The sequence below is a fragment of the Hippocampus zosterae genome, chromosome 7, assembly GCF_025434085.1.
Source record: "Hippocampus zosterae strain Florida chromosome 7, ASM2543408v3, whole genome shotgun sequence".
Classification (NCBI taxonomy): Eukaryota; Metazoa; Chordata; class Actinopteri; order Syngnathiformes; family Syngnathidae; genus Hippocampus; species Hippocampus zosterae.
Window position 1 is genome coordinate 453,117 of NC_067457.1, and position 19,485 is coordinate 472,601.

Genomic DNA, 19,485 nt, shown 5'->3' on the forward strand with positions numbered 1-19,485 from the left:
TCTCGGATTTAGCACGTCTCACTGTTTGAGATTCCGGGTTCAAAGCCACATTCCAAAAGCAGGCATATTAGATACATGATCGACTTTTAAAGATCCAGAACGTCCTCAAAAACATCGACACATTCAGCATGACTATAAACGATGAGTTTTTATTTATCAGAACAACATGAACCTTGATAGCATGCAAAAAAAACAGATTCAAAGCGCCAACAGAATTGGGACTTTTTCCACTCACGATATGAGTGGGCCTTTGAACTGGTGGAGAAAAATCAAGTGGTACTTTTCGTTTTCCAGCTATGCGTGTCATCTAGGATGTCTGATCATGGTTTACTTTCCCCCCCATAGATTTAGTACGACCTTTGAGCAGAAGACACCAAGACAGTCCCCCTCGCTCGTAACCGGCTGTTGAGAAACCAGGTCGCATCACTTCCTTCTGGTAGGGAGCCATTCCAAATAAGTTGAGCTCTTGGGTCACTGTCAAATGACGAACTGAAGAGGAGCCCCCAACTCTTGCCAGAAAATACTTGGACAGATCCAATCCAAACTCAAGTGGTTAATGAAGAACGGTAAATGTAAACAGGCCACATGAAGGACATGGGGAGAGAAAAGAAATATTTATGGCCTTTACATTCAGGCGAAATACACATTGCAGCATGATGGAGAGGAAGAAGCCTGAATAGATTTGCACTCGACCTTTTGTTAGGATCTACCGAGGTCTGGTAGTGACAGTTTCACTGGCACGCCCCATTAAAAAAAACAAAAAACGTAATATCTAAAACGAAACAAAATGTTTCCATTTCTTGTTATCGAGCACAACAACGTAATGAGGTGTTTTGAGAACAGCGGGAGAGTTTTCAAGTGACCGTGGATCCATCTCGAGGCTGTACACTGAAGAGCTGTGTTTTGAAATCCTGTGCTCCCTTACGTCTTTAGCCAAACTGGAAGAACATATTCCCAGGTCCAGAATCTTGGGGGGGAGGCATGAGAAAAACGTTAGTCTCGAGTGTGCAATTTAACTGTTGAGAACGTACAAAGGAGTGTGAGGGCCACAAAGAAATTATAATAGAAAAAGAAACAGAATGCCATTGAAGTTATAACGTAACACTCAAAGATTGTTTTTTTTTACCTGCGCTGGAATCAAAAGTAAATCCTCCAGCATGGCCGCCGAAGAAAGCCCTGAAAATGTTGTTGGCATCGACATCTAAGCAGAAAAACAAACAAGTATATTTTTAGCATTCCAACTAGGAAGAGACAATACCAAAGAGCTACCTAAAAAAAAAAAGCTACCTTTACAAACAGCACAGTTTGATGGGTAACAACATTTCACATGATATCAGGTCCATTTTTAAAAATGCAAACGTTGGTCCCCCCCCAAAAAATAAAATAAAAGACTCGTGGCGCCATCCAGTGGTTCACTTTCACAAGAACAGCAAGTCGTCCGAGATGTGAATAAAACGAACACAGGGAGAGAGAAGAGCGCTTACCTCCGCCGTCGAAGGTGCCGTCGTCACCCAGATCGTGGCCGTTGTCATATCGGGTCTTCTTTTTGGGGTCGGAGAGAACGGTGAAGGCCTCGCCCACTTCCTTGAATTTCTTCTCCTCTTCCTTTTGCACCTCCGGGGTGGCTGCGCTGTGGCGGTCTGCCGAACGCAGAGAGAAGGCGGGCTCTGTGAAAACAAGGGACGGGCGCCCCCCCCCGCGTTGATCAACGGCCATCGCCGTACCCGGGTGGTGCAACAGGGCACGTTTGCGGTAGGCTTTTTTGATCTCGTCGTCGGTGGCGTTCTTGCCGACACCCAGCACCTTGTAGTAATCTTTCCGCTTGCTCTTCTTCAGCTCCAGCTTGGCCGTCTTCAGCAGATGCTTGTGGTCTGGATGCGGGGGGGAAGCTGCATGTCGTCAGCGGCCCCGCGGGTCCAACGCTAAAAAGACTTACCGGACGTTTTTTCCGCCTGATACACTTTCTCGTAGTCTCGGACAGCCTCTTCGTACTGCTCCGTGTTCATGAAACTAAAGCCGGGCAAAGAGTGTGTCAGAAAAGCGCCAATGCGCACATTTCTCTCAATCTGTCGTCATGTTGCGAGGCTAACGCCACATTTTGGGGCCGGGTAACCCCCCCCCCCCAAAAAACAAACAAACTGGAATGTTTCAAGAATATCAAATTTGCAAAGAGTAAAGTATGTTTGGGCGGATACAAATTTTCATTTACAGACTAAATTTCCATTTTTGGGGGATGGGGGGGGGGGGAGCATAAAGAAAATAAAACTATGGCGACCGGGTCTTGTGAAGGCTATTTGCCTAATTCTCCGTTTAAAAGGGCGGCCGATCCAACGTACCACTGCGCTCTTCTCAAGTAGGCCTTGGTGTAAGTGTCATCCAGCTTGATGGCACTGGTGCAGTCTTCAATGGCCTGATCGGGTTTATTCATCTACGGGGGAGCACAAAGTCAATGAGGACAACAAGGAAGAGGATCCAAGAAATCCTTTGCTCTGTTCCGTGTACCCGCTGCGGCGGGAATCGAGCTTTTCTGTAAGTGATACCTTGGCTCCTGCTGCGGCTCTGTTGCAGTAGAGTTTGGCGTTGGTCTTGATGTTGTTGGGGTCTATCCTGAGGGCTTCGCTGTACAGCCGATAGGCGGCTTCGTAGCTGTTGTTCTTAAAGGTCAGATTTCCTTCCTCCTTCTTGGCTTTTAAGGCTTTGGCATTCTGAAACAGACGTTTCGGGTCTTGAAGCCGCTCTCCAGACGGACGACGTGCGCCGACGGCAAAAAAACCCACTCTGCAGGCGAGCCGAGCCTTTTCGTGATCCGGCGCCATGCGCAGCGCCTGCACAAAGAACTGCACGGCCTTATCGATGCAGTCCTCGTAGTAAAGACACAATCCCCGCACGTAGAGCGCATCCGCGTTTGTGGAGTCCATTCTCAAGATATCGCTGTGGAAAAGGAAAGCTTAAGTCACGCGATCCTTGTCAATGTAGGGACATGATGATGAGAAGTGCCCACCTGGCGACAGACTGAGCTTCGGGGTAGCGTCCTAAGAGAGCCAAACATTCGGCCTTGAGGATTTTGAAGCGATGGCAGGCAGAGGCCAAGGCCAGGGCCCGGTCCATGCAATACACCACCTGGCTCAAGACGACCCAACTTTCACTTTCGGTGGAATCAGACAACGTTATTGCCGAGGAAGCAGTCAGCCGAGGATAAAGAATATATGCCCGTGGTTGTATTCAATGCGAATGTGCTATCCTCCATCTACAGTTCCGCGTCGCGCTACGAGTTTTTAACCGAGTATAAGCGACCTTTCTGAAGTCTCGCTTTTCAAAGCCAAAATCCGCCAGTCGCTCAAACTCCAGCAGAGTTTCGGCATTCTTGTTCTGTCATCAGAGAGGAAAAGCGGATGAGCAACGGCATACAAAATGTGCCCGCCGTGATTTAATTAAAAAAAAATAATAAGTGGACGCTTTCCCACCTCTTGCTGCGCCTCTCGGTTGCTGGGTTCCAGATCCAGAACCTTCTGGAAGCAGCGGGCGGCAGCCATGGCGTTCCCCAGAGACAGGTGGCACTTGCCCTCGCGTAAATGACCCTTGTGGGAGGAAAGAAGGAGGCCACCTCGTAAAAAAAAAAAAAACATGCGCAGTTGAGATTGCGAGGAGGGCGACTGGATAACCCCACCTTCATGAAACAGTCGTCCAGGCGCACGGCCTGCTGGGAATCTTCCAGTGCTTCCCGAAAGCGGCAGAGCATCATGAGGGTGGCCGCCCTGTTGCCGTAATAGCTGGCGTTTTTGGGACACGCATCTCCACGGGAGACGAAAGACAGAATTAGACGGACGACCTGACGCACGCCACTGGTCAAATGTTTGGGAACACTCCTGAACTTCAAACAACTCCTGTCAGTTTCCGTGAAAGCGGTTTGTGATGAATGAAGTCCACTTACCGATGGCCTTGCTGTAGTAATTGAAGGCCTCCGAGTAGTCCTTCTTGCTGTAGAAGACATTGCCCTGCTCTTTGAAGCCTTCGGCCTGACTGAGAGGGGAAAGCGGAAAAGCAAAAGTCAAGGACGAGGTCTTGGCAGCTAGGTTCCTTCACCACGAGACTACTGATCACAAATCCAAGAGTGCCAAGTGGCTGCTTTCTAAACTTAGAGAGGCTGACACGCACTTCCTGTAATCCGCGTCACGGGAGTCAAGTGTTAAGTGGCAACAATGTGGACCGACACCCTGGAGGAACTACCTGCTATGCTGCTCCCTAAAATATCACATTATCGTACACACTCACTCAATCGAGACGGGCCTTGGTTATAACCCTTTAAGCAACGGATCTGCGAACATAAAAGGCGCTACAGCACGTAGACAAACAATAAATAACGCCGGAGGGTATATATTCTTTGTCCTCTGCGAAGAACCAATCTATGCACAGAAACGCGCAGGCCATCGAATGCAAGCATGAAATCATGGCACAAAAATTGGTTATGTCCTATATTCATTCCTGCTTTTACTGTACACTTTTAAGAACAGGAAGGCAGTGTTGTTTTTCTTACCAAAAATCAATTCCAAAAAATCGTAGGGGTTGTTACAGATAGAGTGCTGGAACACGGGCGGTTCACTTTCATGACGATTTGGGTTCAAATGAAAACCATGTCACAAGTACTGTATAAATGTCAATCATTTTGTATTCTAATCAATTGCGGGTTAGATGGTTTGTGCATTTTGCGAGCACGTTTGAGGCGCTATTCTGCGGTGACGACTGTTGAGTTCCGGTACGTGTATTGAATAACGATTCAATGCTGATATTTGCTTGCTGTTAATTTCATTCTAGAACGATGACTGTAACGGACTCAACTACTCTTGAGTCAGCGCGTGATTGTTCTTGTGTAGAACGAAACAAACACGCCATCACAAAACTTGGTGAATCGAGAGAGGGGATAGACTTTCGATTCTGAGTGTACAGTATAGTTACACTTTTACTATAACACGTAAATGCAACGAGTCTGTCGTTGAATAGCAAACCAACGCGGTGAACACGTTATTTCAATACCTGGGACACGCTGGTGAGGTTAGCTTCGAAGATAGCACTGTTGTGGCCAATATTTCTAACTCGGGTTATTATCAACACTATTATTAATATTTGAAGCGCAGTTAAAGCCCAATCATTTCCCATCTCACCGTTCCAGGTCGCCGGCATTGTGAAGCTGAGACTCGGCATCCACCGGCACGTCGATGTCAACAGCAGCCATTTTTTTCCCCTCTGGAAAGGACGACGGTGTCGTGACGTCATTTCCGAGTACAAGCCGCCGTTTAAAAAAAGTTTTCATGGGAAACGAAAACAAATTCGGATGCTCACTATAAAAGGGATTGAACGATAATACGCGTTGTATTTTGTTGAGCTAAATATACAAAATATAAAATGAAATAGGTTCCTTCTTACTGGGTCGAAAAGATGATGATATAAATAAGAATAATATATTTTAATTTGGATTGTTTCAATGCAGGGAAAATAAACGCAACCGTGACTGGGTACAAACAGTACTACAGAAAAATGAATACATTATGCACACATGAACACATTTATCACATTGTAACCTACATTATTGCACTTGATGGATAGTTACGCCTAGATGGAAAAGCTACTTAAAAAACATTTGACAGATACAGTAAAACACAGATCATGAAATTGGATTTTTCTCATCTTGTGTCTTGACTCTTGATATTGCGCAAAAAGCATAACAGGAAAGTGTTTGAAGAATTTGGGAAAAAGGTTCCCCAAAAAAGGGGGTTTGATGATGACGACCCTACAATGCAAAGTGACTCAGCTATTTATTATTATTATTATTTTTTTGCTTCGTAAGACATGTGATTGATATACGGAGTCTAATCCAGGATTCACACCGTTTTCCCAGAGTACAACTAGAAATCTCTCAAATTTGGCAACAGAAGTATAATTGGTGCACACTCTTGTGTCACGACAGAATGTTCTGGTAAATAAAACAAAGTATATTCACCATTATGGCTTCCAATAGGGTCAGACCCCAGGGAACATGCACTCAAACAGCTGAGCGATGGATGGTCCTTCACCTTCACCTTGACTTAGGAGCTCCATTTTCTCATATATGAAATGAGATTTCCCCCATTGAAATTAGGTTCCAACATTTGATCAAATTGAATTGCAATGTGGTAGAATGCAATTTTCTACTTGTCAATTGGGACACCTATAAGTCAAAGACGCACCGTATTGAGTTGGCGCGTGTGCAGACCGTATTGACGATGTGTCCAATGTGGCATTTTGTCCTCATGGTCAATAAGGAGAGAAAATAATGGGCGGGTGTGCGGGCCTGAGGGGTCCCGGAGCAGGCCTAAAAAGGGCGGGGCTTATCAAGGGATTGTGGATGATGGCCGTGGGCCCCTGCGGAAGTCGTAGTGCCAGCGGTGAGGACGCCAAAGTGCACAGGGCAGCGGGATTGAGGCTGCTGCTCAAGAACCCCGCCGGCAGGGCCTTGGACAGCTGCTTCTGCAAGGCCAGCTTCGTCTGCAACACAAAGGTCGTCGCTCAAAATGGACAGCAGAGGGCAGTGCTTGTCTAGATTTGGGTGGGGGGAATTGTCATATTAAAAAAAATCAAAAACAAAACACAACATATATATGTACGCATGTACGTACGGGCAATTCTTACCGCTAAAGCAGTGCTGGGCTGCAGTTTATTATAGGGTGTGATTTTGGCCTTCACCCTCACAGGCTTCCCGGCCAAATGCTCTTTATGTCTCCTGCTGTTCATGTGCTGTGAAACACATATTGAAGACATTCTAAAAAAAAACACGTCCGTGATTTATGACGGGTGAAAAATGACATTTTCTTTCACTACTTACAAAAAGCTAGCGACATTGGGCAGTCTGCTGCGATTTCAGGACGAACCAGATTTGCTGTATAAGCTTTACGGGTGAACCTCATTTAACAGGCCATAAAATGTGGAATGTACATCCACGCGTCGGTCTCGCGGAACTTTTCGCACAAATGGCTGTTCTCCAATAAGAGCACCCTTTTTGTGAGTAGTGTTTTTTTTCAAGCATTTTGCTGAAAACTCTGGGCGCCATTGACCTGTTTGAGCTGCGACTCCGAGTTGACGGCCACCTGGCACAGTTGACAGTGAAAACGCTGGCCGGCGAAGCCCGTCGCCGCCCCGGCCCGGTTGGCGCCCATCCGCTGCTTCATTATTCGGCAGGGAAGTCTCGGCGAGGACACCCTCTTCGCCCTGCGGTGCGACGACTGGCTGCTGTCGGGACTGTGCAGCATCTGCTTGTGTTTGGAGCCTGGTGAGAAGAGACACAAAGCGAAATGTCGCATCAGACTCTCCGACCCGTCCCAGTTAAGAAACCCCCCCAAAAAAAGAAACGCAACTCTACTCGTATACTTGTCAATGGAGGAGTTAAAGTGAGACTCGAGACAGAATTTTGAAAAAGTGAATCGGAGAAAGATTCCCCAGCCTTGTGTTGGACATGTGCAGTCCAGATTTAATACGCACCACTGCAGTGAGCTTCCAGTTGGGAGCTGGAGTTCACCGTCACTTTGCACGTGGGACAGTGGAGCCGTCTTTTGGGGGCCTCCTTCTCCTCCACCGCCACCTCCTTATTCTCTTCCTTGCCAGCAGGGGGCCCCCGAGGGTCGGGCTGCGCCGCCGAATGGGGAGCCGCTCCGCAGCCTTCCATCGGTGTCTCCTCTCGTGTCGAATGGGGAAGCGGAGGGGACAGCTGAGGAGGGTGATTTGCAGAAGTGTCTGGACCGGAGAGAGCGGGGTCCGGGGAACGCCCATGCCGCTTTTCCGGTCGTGGCGCTACGCTTCGTAAGTCTGAAAACAAATACGCACGCGCACAAGCATAAGAAAGAGTCCACCGCGGGTGTATTTGATACGATGAAACCAAGAACCCGGCCGATGCAACTCCCCCCCCACCCCCCACAACCCATCACTTATATTGTTCTCTATCTGATTCTCGATGAGTGCGTTTTCAGCTCATCCATCATTCCTGACGTCCGCGTCGTTCATTTACGCCGTTTGGCCAACGGCACATCGATCAAGCGCCATGGCAACCGAGGGAGCTTACCATTATGTGGACGTTGGGAAATGAACGACATTAAAAAAAAAATAAAATTGGAGAACGTTGTAGTCATGCAGCATGAAGAACAGCGGCAAAGCGCACTACAAATTCAAAATTAATGATAGAAAACAAAAGAAAAAACGTTATTATCGAGATCCTTAGAGACATATTTGAGAGATTTTTCTGTTAACTTTTCATTTAATCAATGTGTTTTCAGATTGACTTGTGAAATTTAGATTTTCATCCAAATATTTATCCAAAGTGTAGATTTCATAGAAACACTGCATTTAAATCATGAACGCAGTCATATTTTCTTGCATTATATGTGTATATTTTGGTTGCCATTCATTCTGATCCCTTGTTGCTTTCATTGAATTTCCGGTGGGCGTTGTTGTGGCCGCGGCGCAGGAGCGCACAAAAGCCGCGCTTCATTTCAGGATTGTATTCAAACACACTGAAGGTTAAAATCGGCAATGAACATTTTTTAAAAAGCCACAATCGCACCCAGTGGCAAAATCAAAAGCGGATGCGCCGGTGATGAAAGCTAAAAGCGTCCGGCCAGGCTTTCCAGGTGCTCTTTGCGTGCGCTCTAACCCTTCTTTGCGGGGCGTCTGTGCTGGATGGGGGGCAATTAGCCATGCGGCAGAGGCTATGATTGCGGGGCAGGTAATAACTGCTAATCAGTCAGCGGTGGCAGCGACAAGACTTGGCATCTCATCGTCGTCTGCCTCAATTACTAGTCATCACCTAAAGGAGGGAGAGTGTTTTTTTTTTTTCAAAATATGGATATTAGCTTGGGCAGGTGCATGTAATCCGGTTCACCCTTAAAACCCAAAGTCTGTGTGTGTGTGTGTGTGTGTACTGTAGTACCTGTTCTGTCGTCTGAATTCAAGCCTGTTGGTGTTCCACTTGCTCCCGCTGGCCCCTTCTCCTTCTCCTTTTCCTTTTCCGCTGCGGATGGGTTCTGCTTGCTCTTCTGCCGGTTCCTTTGGTTCTCGATGGCCTTCAGCTTGCGAATGTGTTTGTGACCCTTGTAGTGGGCCTCGGCCTGGTTCTGCTCATGCCGCGCACGCACAGACACATTTCAGAGATGGCAAAAGTGTGACATTAACTCGTTCAGTAGCAGACAATTCTAGACCAAGTTTGAAAGGACGTTTAAAAACATCTTTGGGAGTGAATGAGTTAAGTGCAAGTACAGATGTGTGAAAACAATGAGGTATAAATACAAATCGTAAGAGTAGGAAAGTACTGACTGAATTAATTGATGGTCCCCATTAACCGCGATAAACAAGGGATTACTGTACTTTGTTACTTCCCACCACACGCAACAGCAGAGCAAACGTACAGGGGGGGGGGGGTGACTTGGTTGGCCAGGGGCAGCCTGAAATCAGTTAAGTGCAATGGCTCCATCTGCTCCATCTCGTCGGCAAGCCGGGAGACAAATAAAAAAAGTCGGCGCTTGAGCGCGAGGGAGCCCCCGCGTGGTCGTCCTGAACATCAACGTCCTCGCAAACGAGCCCCCCCGCCCCCCTTGGGAGTCGTGGCATCTCCCGACCGTGCTCACGAGCTCATCTCTCCACTGATTGGGTGTGACACAAATTGCCTGCACGTCTGTCAACACTCACGTGACCCTCTGAGCTCATCTGGGCGCTCGGGTTGGAGCGAAAGAATGAAAACATGGAAAAATTCAATCCAAAGGAGGCAGCGCCTCAAAATGCTTCTTCAATGTGGATATTTAGGTGACGTTTTCACGCACTTTAGAATACAAAAAAAAAAAGGAGGCAAATGAGGACATCATGGTAAATGTGTCCCCACTCTTGGCTAAAAAAAGAAGCGGGGCCTTTGTTGGGCGAGCTAACAATATAAATGCAAATACGGATGAAGCGTGCCGAATTCACGCGATAAGGAGAGGGAAGAGGAACACGCTGATTGGTTTCTTCTCAGAAGCCAGAAAAAGGGAAGAAAGATAAGGAAAGGCCGCCTCGGGAATATTTTTTCCGTAGGAGATGTGCAAAAAGAGGAGCTGGGCGCTTACAGCCGAGTTAAAGCGCAGGTGACAAAGATTACAGGAGATGGGGGTTCTCCTCTTGGCTGGGGCGATGCCGAAGGTGTGGTTGATCACCGCTCGTTGCACTGGATCCATCTGTGGAAAGACATTTGCGGTAGGACTAGTTTAGTATGGGGGGGGGGGGGGGGGGGTGTTGTTGCCATCTTGCTTCTTACGATTGGCGACTGAATCTCACCGCGTTGAAATTTGGGAAAAGGCCGAGTGGCGACGAGGCGCCGATCCTGAGGGCCAAGAAGTGCTCCAGGCGGTTGTGCGGCTGGAGGCTTGCTCGGCCCGACAGCGGCGGGGAAGCCAGCAGCGGCTGGACCTGGTGGTGGGACACGCCACCTGCAAACAAGCGCGCGGAATCGATGAAAAAGAGCGGCTCGTCGCACAAATGGAAAAACGAGTCAAGTCAGCCCCCCCAAGTATAAACGCTTTTCCATCCCGCCGCTGTCAATGCAAGTCATTGAAATAGTTTGAGAGCGTCGAAAAACATTTGCATCTACATCTGAAGTATGCGGTTTAAAGTGAAGTTTGCCAAAGTAAGCCAGTTCTGAATCGAAAAAGTCCAAATATAATCAGCAGTCCATTCCAATTGCTGGCAAAACATACAAATGAATGCGTAACCCCCCCCCCCCCCATGCTGCTTTTATCTTTAACAGGCTTCAATTATGCGAGCTAATCCGGCCATATTCCCTCAGGGAGTCATTGGCATAATTGGCAGCGGTCTGCTCTGACATTGACGTGTTTTTTTTTTTTCTTGCCTTGAAATGACGCCACGCATTCGGGGAACGGCATTGTGGGGTCGCCGCACCCCCACTAGCCCCCCGATAAGAGGGGCCAATTAGTCCGAGAAATGGGCCTCACCGGCGTGGGGAATGCAAGGAAAAGCAGGCGCTGGCAAGGAAAGCGATGGAAGCGAAAAAGGCAAAGCGAGCAGGTTTTTTCACGGGGCAGTTGTTCCATCGCTGCTTTTTTTTCCGCCTGAGACCTTCTTGCCAGCGCCGATTTCGATTCAGAATTTCTCCCCCGAGGACGCTTGACTAGAATGTCTTTCCTTCCTAGAATTACTCCAAAACAATGCGAATGATTTGCTCGTGCTCGTTTTTTTTCTTAGCAGGCCAGCTGTGACGTTTTGCCGAATGACGCGGAAATCTTTGTGAAATGCAAGGCAGGCCCTACCCGTGCCGAGCACCTTGGCCAGTCTCCGCAGTCTCCTCTGGTGCGTCTTGCCCTTGTAGTGGATCTGGGCCTGGGCCCCGGAGTTGAGACGGATGCTGCACACCTGGCACACGGTGGCGCGGGCGCCGCCTTGACGCCGCTCTCGCTTGGCCCTCGGCGCCGGCCTCTTCCTGCCTTCCTTTTCCTCTTCTTCGTCTTCCTTCTCCTCCTGACTCTTGGCGGCAAGGCGGGGACACTTTCCATCTGGGAAAAAAAAAAAAAAGTGCAATCGAAATAAGGAACTCAATTATTTCTTTTGGCCCTGGCCATGCCATAATAGCCGCAATTACAATCCCCGGCGTATTTGATATTTCTCCCCACATCTCCCTTCATTTGCAACCACCCCTACCCCCTAAACCCTTCTTCCCCCCAAAAAAAATCAGTTTGCAGAAATTTCAATTTGTCCGCTGGGGAGATGAAAGCAGAATGGAAATCTGTTTGGGCCGAAATTTATCTGCCTCCGAGCAGCGAGGCGGACTTCAAAGCCAGACAATCCGTCACCGAGATTCATTTGAGCGATGGATGCCGCGTCCTGCAAGCTGCTTCACAAAAGATGGCGACGGAGTCATGCTCGCTAGTCCCGAGCGAGCGGGTGAAGATTCACACAGAGGGACACCTTGAAGTCTTCATTTCAGGTCATATGACCCCCCCCCCACCCAAAAAATATACAGTCACAACAATTAAAATAGAAGGGAAAAAAATGGAACACACACGCACAGAAAGATCATTTGGGAATTGAATTTTTGCCTTGTGGCATGAAGGCAAACGTCACTGATTGACACAAAGAATCCACTCGGCACACGCAGGACTCAAACCCGACAGTCAGAGCGAATACTGAGAAGCTTGATTAACGCAGAATGACAGGCGGACTATAATTAAAGTTGTCGCTAGGCAACCGGGCGGCTTTTGCGAGAGCACGAGTTTGAAACCCTGGTCGCACACAAACGCCGGCTCCATTATGCCGTAATTTGAGCACAAAAGGCCAACAAATGGGACCGCATCGGGCAAACGCGACTTCCCGTGGCTGCCGTCAATGCGAGACGTGTGCAGTGCTGGAAAATGAGCGCTTTAGTTGGCGAGGAAAACTTGGTTCGTTTTACACTGGGTGAAAAAAAAAATATATGTAACTAGCTTAGAGCTAACACGCAATGCAAAACACCATTGAGGGGCTAACAAAAGTAGCATTGATGTCGAAACCGCAAAATACTTGATACTGGCATGAAGATTGCTGACATTGAACGTACCCCTCCCCGTAACAAAGTTGCGCTGACTGGATTTGAACGCCGCTGCACAACGAAGAACGTGACTTCAAACGTGGGCCGCGCAGTCAACAGAGGTTGCGGGACGGCGACAAACTCAAAGGCAGCAGAGATTCACACCGTAAGGTCAGCGAGTGGGAGTTGTTAAGTGGATGCGTATTTTTAGTCGCTCCGTTTCCACTGGGACTCTCACCGTTGCGGAAACGCTGCCAAAGAACTGGTTTCTGTTGATAGCGCAAGAGACAGTTGGGGGCGGGGGGGGGGCACCCTTCTTGAAGACGCGAGGCTCAACCGTATCGGCAGTGTCCTGGCTCGACGTGCATGTGGCGGACACCCCGCGGTCATCGGCAGATAAGGCGCGGCACTATGTAGCTGCGGATTAGCTGCGGTGTCAAACAAAGAGCCTGAGCAGGTTCGGGACATGCCAGCTCTTTAATTAGACCCCCGCTATCGGACAACATTCACTCACGCACACACACACACAAGACTCGGACATGGCAGAGGCCACTATTTTATGCGGCAGACTTATTTTGGCTCCTCTCTTACTCCAAAGCAAAACTCGCAAGTCGGGTCACTCGCATGTCAAGGCAGCGCTAGCGCTGTATTTTCAAATGTTACTCATTCCCCGTCCGATGCAAGAGAGGCTTTGCCGTCATGCCGGCTGCCCGCCGGTAACGGGATGCACAGCGGGGGGGGCTAAACGAGCGGACGCCTCAGGGTGGCAAAAACCCCCTTGGCGAGCATCCAGCCGAGTAAAGGATGCGCGACGGAGCCAAGGACAAGAGCGGCGCCACGGCCGAGGGGAGATAAGAGGCTGGCCGGGCAAAGACGACCCACGCCGAGACGACAGTGGCTTTGTGACCAGGGGAAAATACTCGATTTATACCGCAATGCAAATCGTGTCTGGAGTGGGCCAGACACACAATGGCTGATTGGTCCGAGAAAAAAAAAAAAAACAGGAAAGGGAAAAAGGTGCATGAAAAAGTGGAAGTTTTGTTTGTTTTTAACCGCAGGCGCTGCACTCCGACCAAGGACAACAGCAATTGTGGGCATCTGTCACCGACCATCTGGGCCGACCCCAAGGCTGCTAAAGGGATGTGACCTCTGTGGAACACACACACACACACACACACACCCAGTCCTTCAATCTCACAAGCCACAACATTAGGAACAGCGATACCAGCGCTGAATCAGACAATTTTGCGAAGCGTCATAGCGCTGCTCTGCCCTCGGATTGTTTCCAAATGTAAACGCGCGTTCACACGCTTGTGTCGCTGCCAAGAACACTCGACTCCTTCCGCGGGTGGCTTTTTATAGCCAACTCTCTCTGGGATTTACATATTCACAACTAATAGCGCAGCCGGTGTCTATTGACTGCTCGGTATTGACATTGAGCGGCGCGATGGTTGGAGCCGTTAATGTGTCCGCTATTGATAATAGGACAGGGGGGGGGGGGCTCACCGGCCACAATATTAGGGACAGGTACGTCTGTATTTTGAGTCCCCAAGGAAGGAAGGAAGAGGCGGACGAATGCCGATTGCCAAAAACAAGCGCCGTGCTCCAATTTCACTGTGCGGCAAACGATACGCGAATATCAGAGGTCAAAGGGCGCGTCCTCACGAGTCATGTCAAAAGGAGCTCAATTTGGGTTGGCATGCGCGTCTCTGTTGTAATTTTGAAAACGGATTAAATATTCTTGGGGGATCCCCGAATGAACGTGACGCTAGATGTTAAACGTACAGCATATATGTCCAGGCCGTGTTGTTGTCAGCCATCCATTAATTATCCCGAAGATGAAACGACCTTGGTCTTCAGCAAAAAAAACGCATCGCAAAGGTGAAAAGATCCGATCCAGTCATTTGTTTTCCAGCCCAAATCATCGCCACGCGAGATAAAAATCGCAGGCGTCGCCGGAAAGCCATCCATCCTGCCAGTGTCTTTATCTCTGCCGATTCCTGACGGACTAAATTGAAGAGATTTGATTGAATTAGGTCCCTCTCTGAGTAAATGGACGCAATTGTCTGAATGATCACGCCGGCTCCGTAAGGCAGCTTTGGCTTGGGGACAATAAAGCGTTGCTGCCCCGCCACACAAAGCAGTCGCGTTGAATCCAATTCTTATCTGGGCCCAGCAGATTCTTCTCATTAAAAGGCGGGTCCAGCTTTGGCGGCCATTTTGCCACACTAAGACGAGCCGGTTTGACTCGTGTACCGACAACAGGCAGGGAAAGACGTCACAGATGAATGTGAGGAAAGACACAAAGAGCCCAAACGCAAGACTAACCATTGGCAATTTTGTCAACGGGGTCCAAATTGGCGGCAAGATCTCAAAGGATGAGCTTGTTTGACGGGACCCCTGGAAAGAGCCAAGATGAGCTAAAAACGGCTGCTTCACAACAAAATGGCTGACTTCAGGAGCTTATCAATCATCGCTCTGTGTTTTGACAAAATGGCAGAAGATAGAACGCATGGGCTCATATTTGTCTTCTTTCCTATTGTTACTGCTCCATGTTTTGAAGGTTTAGCCTTGTTTCACGTGCTCGGTTGAATGGAAACAAAACACGGTGATAGGAATGTAAGTCCTCGCTCCGTATCAAAATGGTTTGCAAAGCCGCCAAGTAAATCGGCCTTGGTTACTTTGACCCGCAATGTAAATTCAGCAGAAGTGGCCATTTAACAAAATTGCCTACAGACAGAAGCTCCCTCAGCGTGTTTCAGTCACAACCGGGGTTCGGGGGGATTGGGGGGGGGGGGGGGCATCACAAAAATCAGCCGAGCGGCGAATGCCATAATGGCTCCCTAATTTAACGGCCATTTAATTTGGTCTTTGGGGCGAGTCTTTTGTGTCGGGTGGGCTTGGCTTTTAGAAAGGCAATGGAACTGGACGATTAATGACAAAATGAGTCGACAATAGAGGGCACCTGTCAATTTTTCTCTCAATGCGCGCGCGCCTTCTTTTATCGGGATATTTGGGGGGGGGGTGATCTTTTTTTCGTCCAAACAACAGACAATAATGGTGCCATTTCTGACGTTGGGGAGGGAACGCTCACATTTGCCGCGCCTCATTTTTCCACCCTGGGTTTCAGCCGGCAGCAGAGGTTTGTTTGGGGGCGGGGGCCCGACACCCCCCCCCCCCACTCCTATCTTTGCTTGTGAGAAGCAGAATAAAGATCACAGTTATCAGTGCGCAGGCAGGCTGTCATGTGACTTGTAATGACACAGTCCAAAGACGAGCCATTACAATCTCGGAAGGGAGCCTCCACGCAAAAATCCATTTGGCCGCGTCGGAGGTGGGGGGTGCGCAAGTCTGTCGCGATAAGCCGACGCGCCGTCTCCGTTTGTAATTTGGCGACTCGCACACTCCAGTTGAAATGTCGTTTTTGAGAACACAAAGACGGAGGTGGATTTGATTTTTTGGCCTTCATTTTGATAACGACGCCTTTTTTTGGTTTTTTTTTAAGCCATTAAGACATCCGAGCGGCAGGAGGGCTCGATTCGCAAAGCTGGCCGGCGGCGAAGCACACGCCATGACAGAAAATGGCTGCTCCAGGCACACGGGTGGATGCACAATTCCATCATGGCGGTTCTCCCACGCAAATGTACCCGCGTCGAGCCTTTGTTTGCGTCAGTTCGACAAAATGCCCGATCCACGTAAGAATCGACGTCTGACAACATCTGAGGTTTTGCACAGAAAGCGATCGGATCGGGCAGGGAGTCTAAACGTGCGCCGACCGGGGGACGAAGGGGCGGCAAGAACGAGCGGGGGTTGACTGCGGCTCAAGCTGCTCCCGCGGCAATCCCGTTCCACTTGGTTAGTCTCAATTTCACAGATGACGTTCCTCACCGAGACCGAGGCTGGAAGTCAAACGGCAAAGCGCCGAGGAGCCGCGGGGAAAATTCAACTTCATCACGACCGCTTGGCATCGGCGAACGTCACCTTTCGGTCGGGGCGGGGCTGCGAGGAATGCGGCGCTCCGCGGCGAAGCCGAAGCAAGGACTCGGCCCCTGACAGCGACAGACAACTCATTATGTGCTTAAGATTTTTGACCGAATAAATTACATTGAAAGACCCCCCCACAAACATTTGTGCATTTACATTGTATATATCAATTCAGGTGCCACCATATCTATTTTGGGGAAACACAAATATTATTTTCGATGACAATAAAACAAGATTTGTACTCGTAAAGGTTTATATTCCTTACCCATATGTAATAATATACCGCATTACTTAAATTAGGCATTGTTACGTATTTATGGAAAATGATTGGTTTCATTTAGTCAATAATAGTGTTTTAATCTATGAGCCAAAAGATTAAATTAAATACCACTTTTTTTTAACAGATTATTCATCCTAATCTTTTTTTTGTTATCACTAAAACGACAGACGTACTCTTCGATAACGGTGTTTCAACACAATCTCCAACACTCACACGCACGATACAATTAGCAGCCGTGAATTTGCCACGCACATTTTCACAAACCCATTTTGACACAAATGAGCGGGGGAAAAAAGCCCTGCACCAGGACTCACGGATATATTTATGATTTCTGAACGGCAGCAAGTATTAAATCCACAGAGGGCGTATTCATTTGTGAATAAACTCCCAAGCTCCAATTGACACAGCAAAACATGAGAAGAGATTCTGTGCTTTGAGAGGGAAAAAAAAAATATCTGTACTGTATGCGTCATCTTCAAGTGTTGGGAAGAGAGGCCCTTATGTGTGCGCACCTACGCCCCAAAAGACGAGCGGCGCGCAGGTGAAGCAGCTGGTGAAAATGACAACATGGCTCGGACGAGTGGGCAGCGGGAGGTGCGGGATTTGATGAATCAAGAACCTTTTGTTCAGGGAACGCGGACAGGAGTCGTTTGGAGCCACTTAGCCAAAGCGGAGGAGGACGGGGCACTGGAAGCTTATTTAAAAGAGGGAATATGATGATGATGACGATGATGATGATGATGTCAATTATGAGCTCACGGTAATCATAACCACACGACGTATATGTAAAGAATATTTTAGGCCTTTTCTCACATTTGCTTTTAGAATCAACCGCTCTCATGTTTGCCACAGCTCTACACAAAGCCTGGATTAAAAACATACTCGTTTTACACACACATATACATACGGTATACACACACACACACACACACACACACACACACTTACATGTTAGTGTTTTTTTTTAATTTAGCTGCAACAACAAAACAAAAAAAAGCGCCTATTCCATCTTAAATTGATAATTTTTGTTTGATAGAATGTAATGGCAAGAAAAGTAATAAAGCAATACACCAAACATGTATTGTTCAGGGGGAAAAAAAAATGACAAAAACAGACACGCACCTTCAACGACGACAATTCGGGCCCTACTTTTACTTTCACCTGCCAAGGCACATTTTCGACACCCACGAAAAACAAACGTGTTACCTGACGGAGAAAATAAAATGTGCTCAAATATTAGTAATGCTTCTCCATTTTAAACGAATGCACGTCTTTACAAGCGAGAAGTAGAAAAAACACTTTGTTAATTAAGAAGCCTTCGGTTTGTCAATTAAAAGAACTGAAAACAAGCACAATCATTAGCGCCGTTTTTCATGAAAAAAAGTGTCTTGACCAAGTTATCTGACACTGGTAATGTGCACGTAAATGGCATTTTAAATGTAATTCAAATAATTCGGCATTCATTCAACCCAAAATAAGGTTGTGTTGATTAGTTTGTCGCAGTACCATCAGTCTGTGTTTTTTGTGCTAGTTTTGAGACAATTTCCGCTCCAAAAGACGAACTACCAACGCTCTGGAAATATACTTGCCCCAAAATAAATATATCTAGTAAGAGAGTATAAAAGTGAAAAGTGTCTCCTACCTGGGGGAGGTGGGCCCTCGGCGTCCCCGCTGCTGATGTCCATTTCCTGCCTCTCGACCCGACTGAGTGCGCCGCTCAGCTGCCTCCGCCCGACTCTCTCCCGCTCTCCCTTTCTCGCTCTCGTTGCCACATCCAATATGGCGATGACGTCGACGTAAGATATCGCGCTCCATGCGCTCAGTAGAGTTGATTATCGATGATTTCGACCCACGCCATGAGCGAGTTGGTGTGTGGCTGCGATACGACTGCAAGTCTGCCATTTTGGATGTGTCATATCCACCCCGTTAAGTACTGCAAACGGGCAGAACATATTTGTCCACACAAACTAACACATAGGCACCCCAAAAATATATTTCCGTTTGAATCTCAATATTGCAAATATCTACTTCTGTGTATCGGTAGATGGGTGTAAAACAATACTGAGGGGGCCGTGGTACAGCTGGATGGCAGAAAAATGAATGACATCTGCTGACCTGAATGAAAACGATGACAAAACTTGCCAGATTTACCCCCAAATCACTGCTGTTATGTCGCACTAATAGAAACCACATGTACCCAATGCAAAAATGTAATGCCACTGTGCCACGTTTAGAACCATACTCACCCAAGATGCGGATTCTGATTCACGTGTGCAGATTCCAACACGTTCTTTGCAAGTTGAATTTAGGCGGGACATGTTCTCCTGTCATCAACCAGTCCCAGGATGGGAAAAACGCTGATGTCATCGAGGCCCAGCGCTCCGGCCCTGTGAGGACGAATTTGAGATTGGCCGAGAGAAATGAAAGAGAAAAGACGCTAGGAACAAATATTCCAATTTACTTTGTAAATGTAGGTCAGCAGAAAAGCCACTGAGTGTCCACCATTGGATTAATCCTTTCGCCCACCTGGGCAGTTATGTTAACTGGCCTACCAACAATGCTATTACAGCCCCGACTTAGGATCAATTAGCTGAGAGGCCAAAGGCAAAAGTCGTGCGACGCCGAGGCGTCAAATCCATCGCAGCTGTCAGTCCTA

At 48.1% G+C, this 19,485-nt stretch overlaps 2 protein-coding genes across 3 annotated transcripts; both read right to left on the bottom strand.

The window, feature by feature from the left end:
* Positions 1–133: 133 nt before the first annotated feature.
* Positions 134–5,435, bottom strand: LOC127603265 (dnaJ homolog subfamily C member 7-like). The gene is made up of 14 exons (XM_052069415.1): positions 5,160–5,435; positions 3,932–4,020; positions 3,668–3,792; positions 3,465–3,578; positions 3,295–3,369; positions 3,002–3,120; positions 2,778–2,931; positions 2,541–2,705; positions 2,337–2,428; positions 1,937–2,010; positions 1,725–1,871; positions 1,485–1,640; positions 1,127–1,201; positions 134–967 (listed from the first exon to the last, which is right to left on the bottom strand). Exons 1-14 carry the CDS (start codon positions 5,306–5,308, stop codon positions 930–932), a joined length of 1,572 nt encoding a protein of 523 aa, XP_051925375.1. The 5' UTR covers positions 5,309–5,435; the 3' UTR covers positions 134–929.
* Positions 5,436–5,446: 11 nt separating this feature from the next.
* Positions 5,447–18,778, bottom strand: LOC127603264 (zinc finger protein 385C-like). 2 transcript variants are annotated; one of them, XM_052069414.1, is made up of 9 exons: positions 18,472–18,773; positions 11,313–11,555; positions 10,324–10,475; positions 10,116–10,223; positions 8,951–9,134; positions 7,510–7,833; positions 7,086–7,297; positions 6,664–6,768; positions 5,447–6,519 (listed from the first exon to the last, which is right to left on the bottom strand). In XM_052069414.1, the coding sequence occupies exons 1-9, from the start codon at positions 18,512–18,514 to the stop codon at positions 6,289–6,291; spliced, it is 1,602 nt and encodes a 533-aa protein (XP_051925374.1). In that variant the 5' UTR covers positions 18,515–18,773; the 3' UTR covers positions 5,447–6,288. The 2 variants fall into 2 exon arrangements, 1 of the variants encoding a protein (XP_051925374.1); XR_007963012.1 differs by having other exon boundaries at positions 6,365–6,519; positions 6,664–6,793; positions 18,472–18,778.
* Between the last annotated feature and the right edge of the window lie 707 nt (positions 18,779–19,485).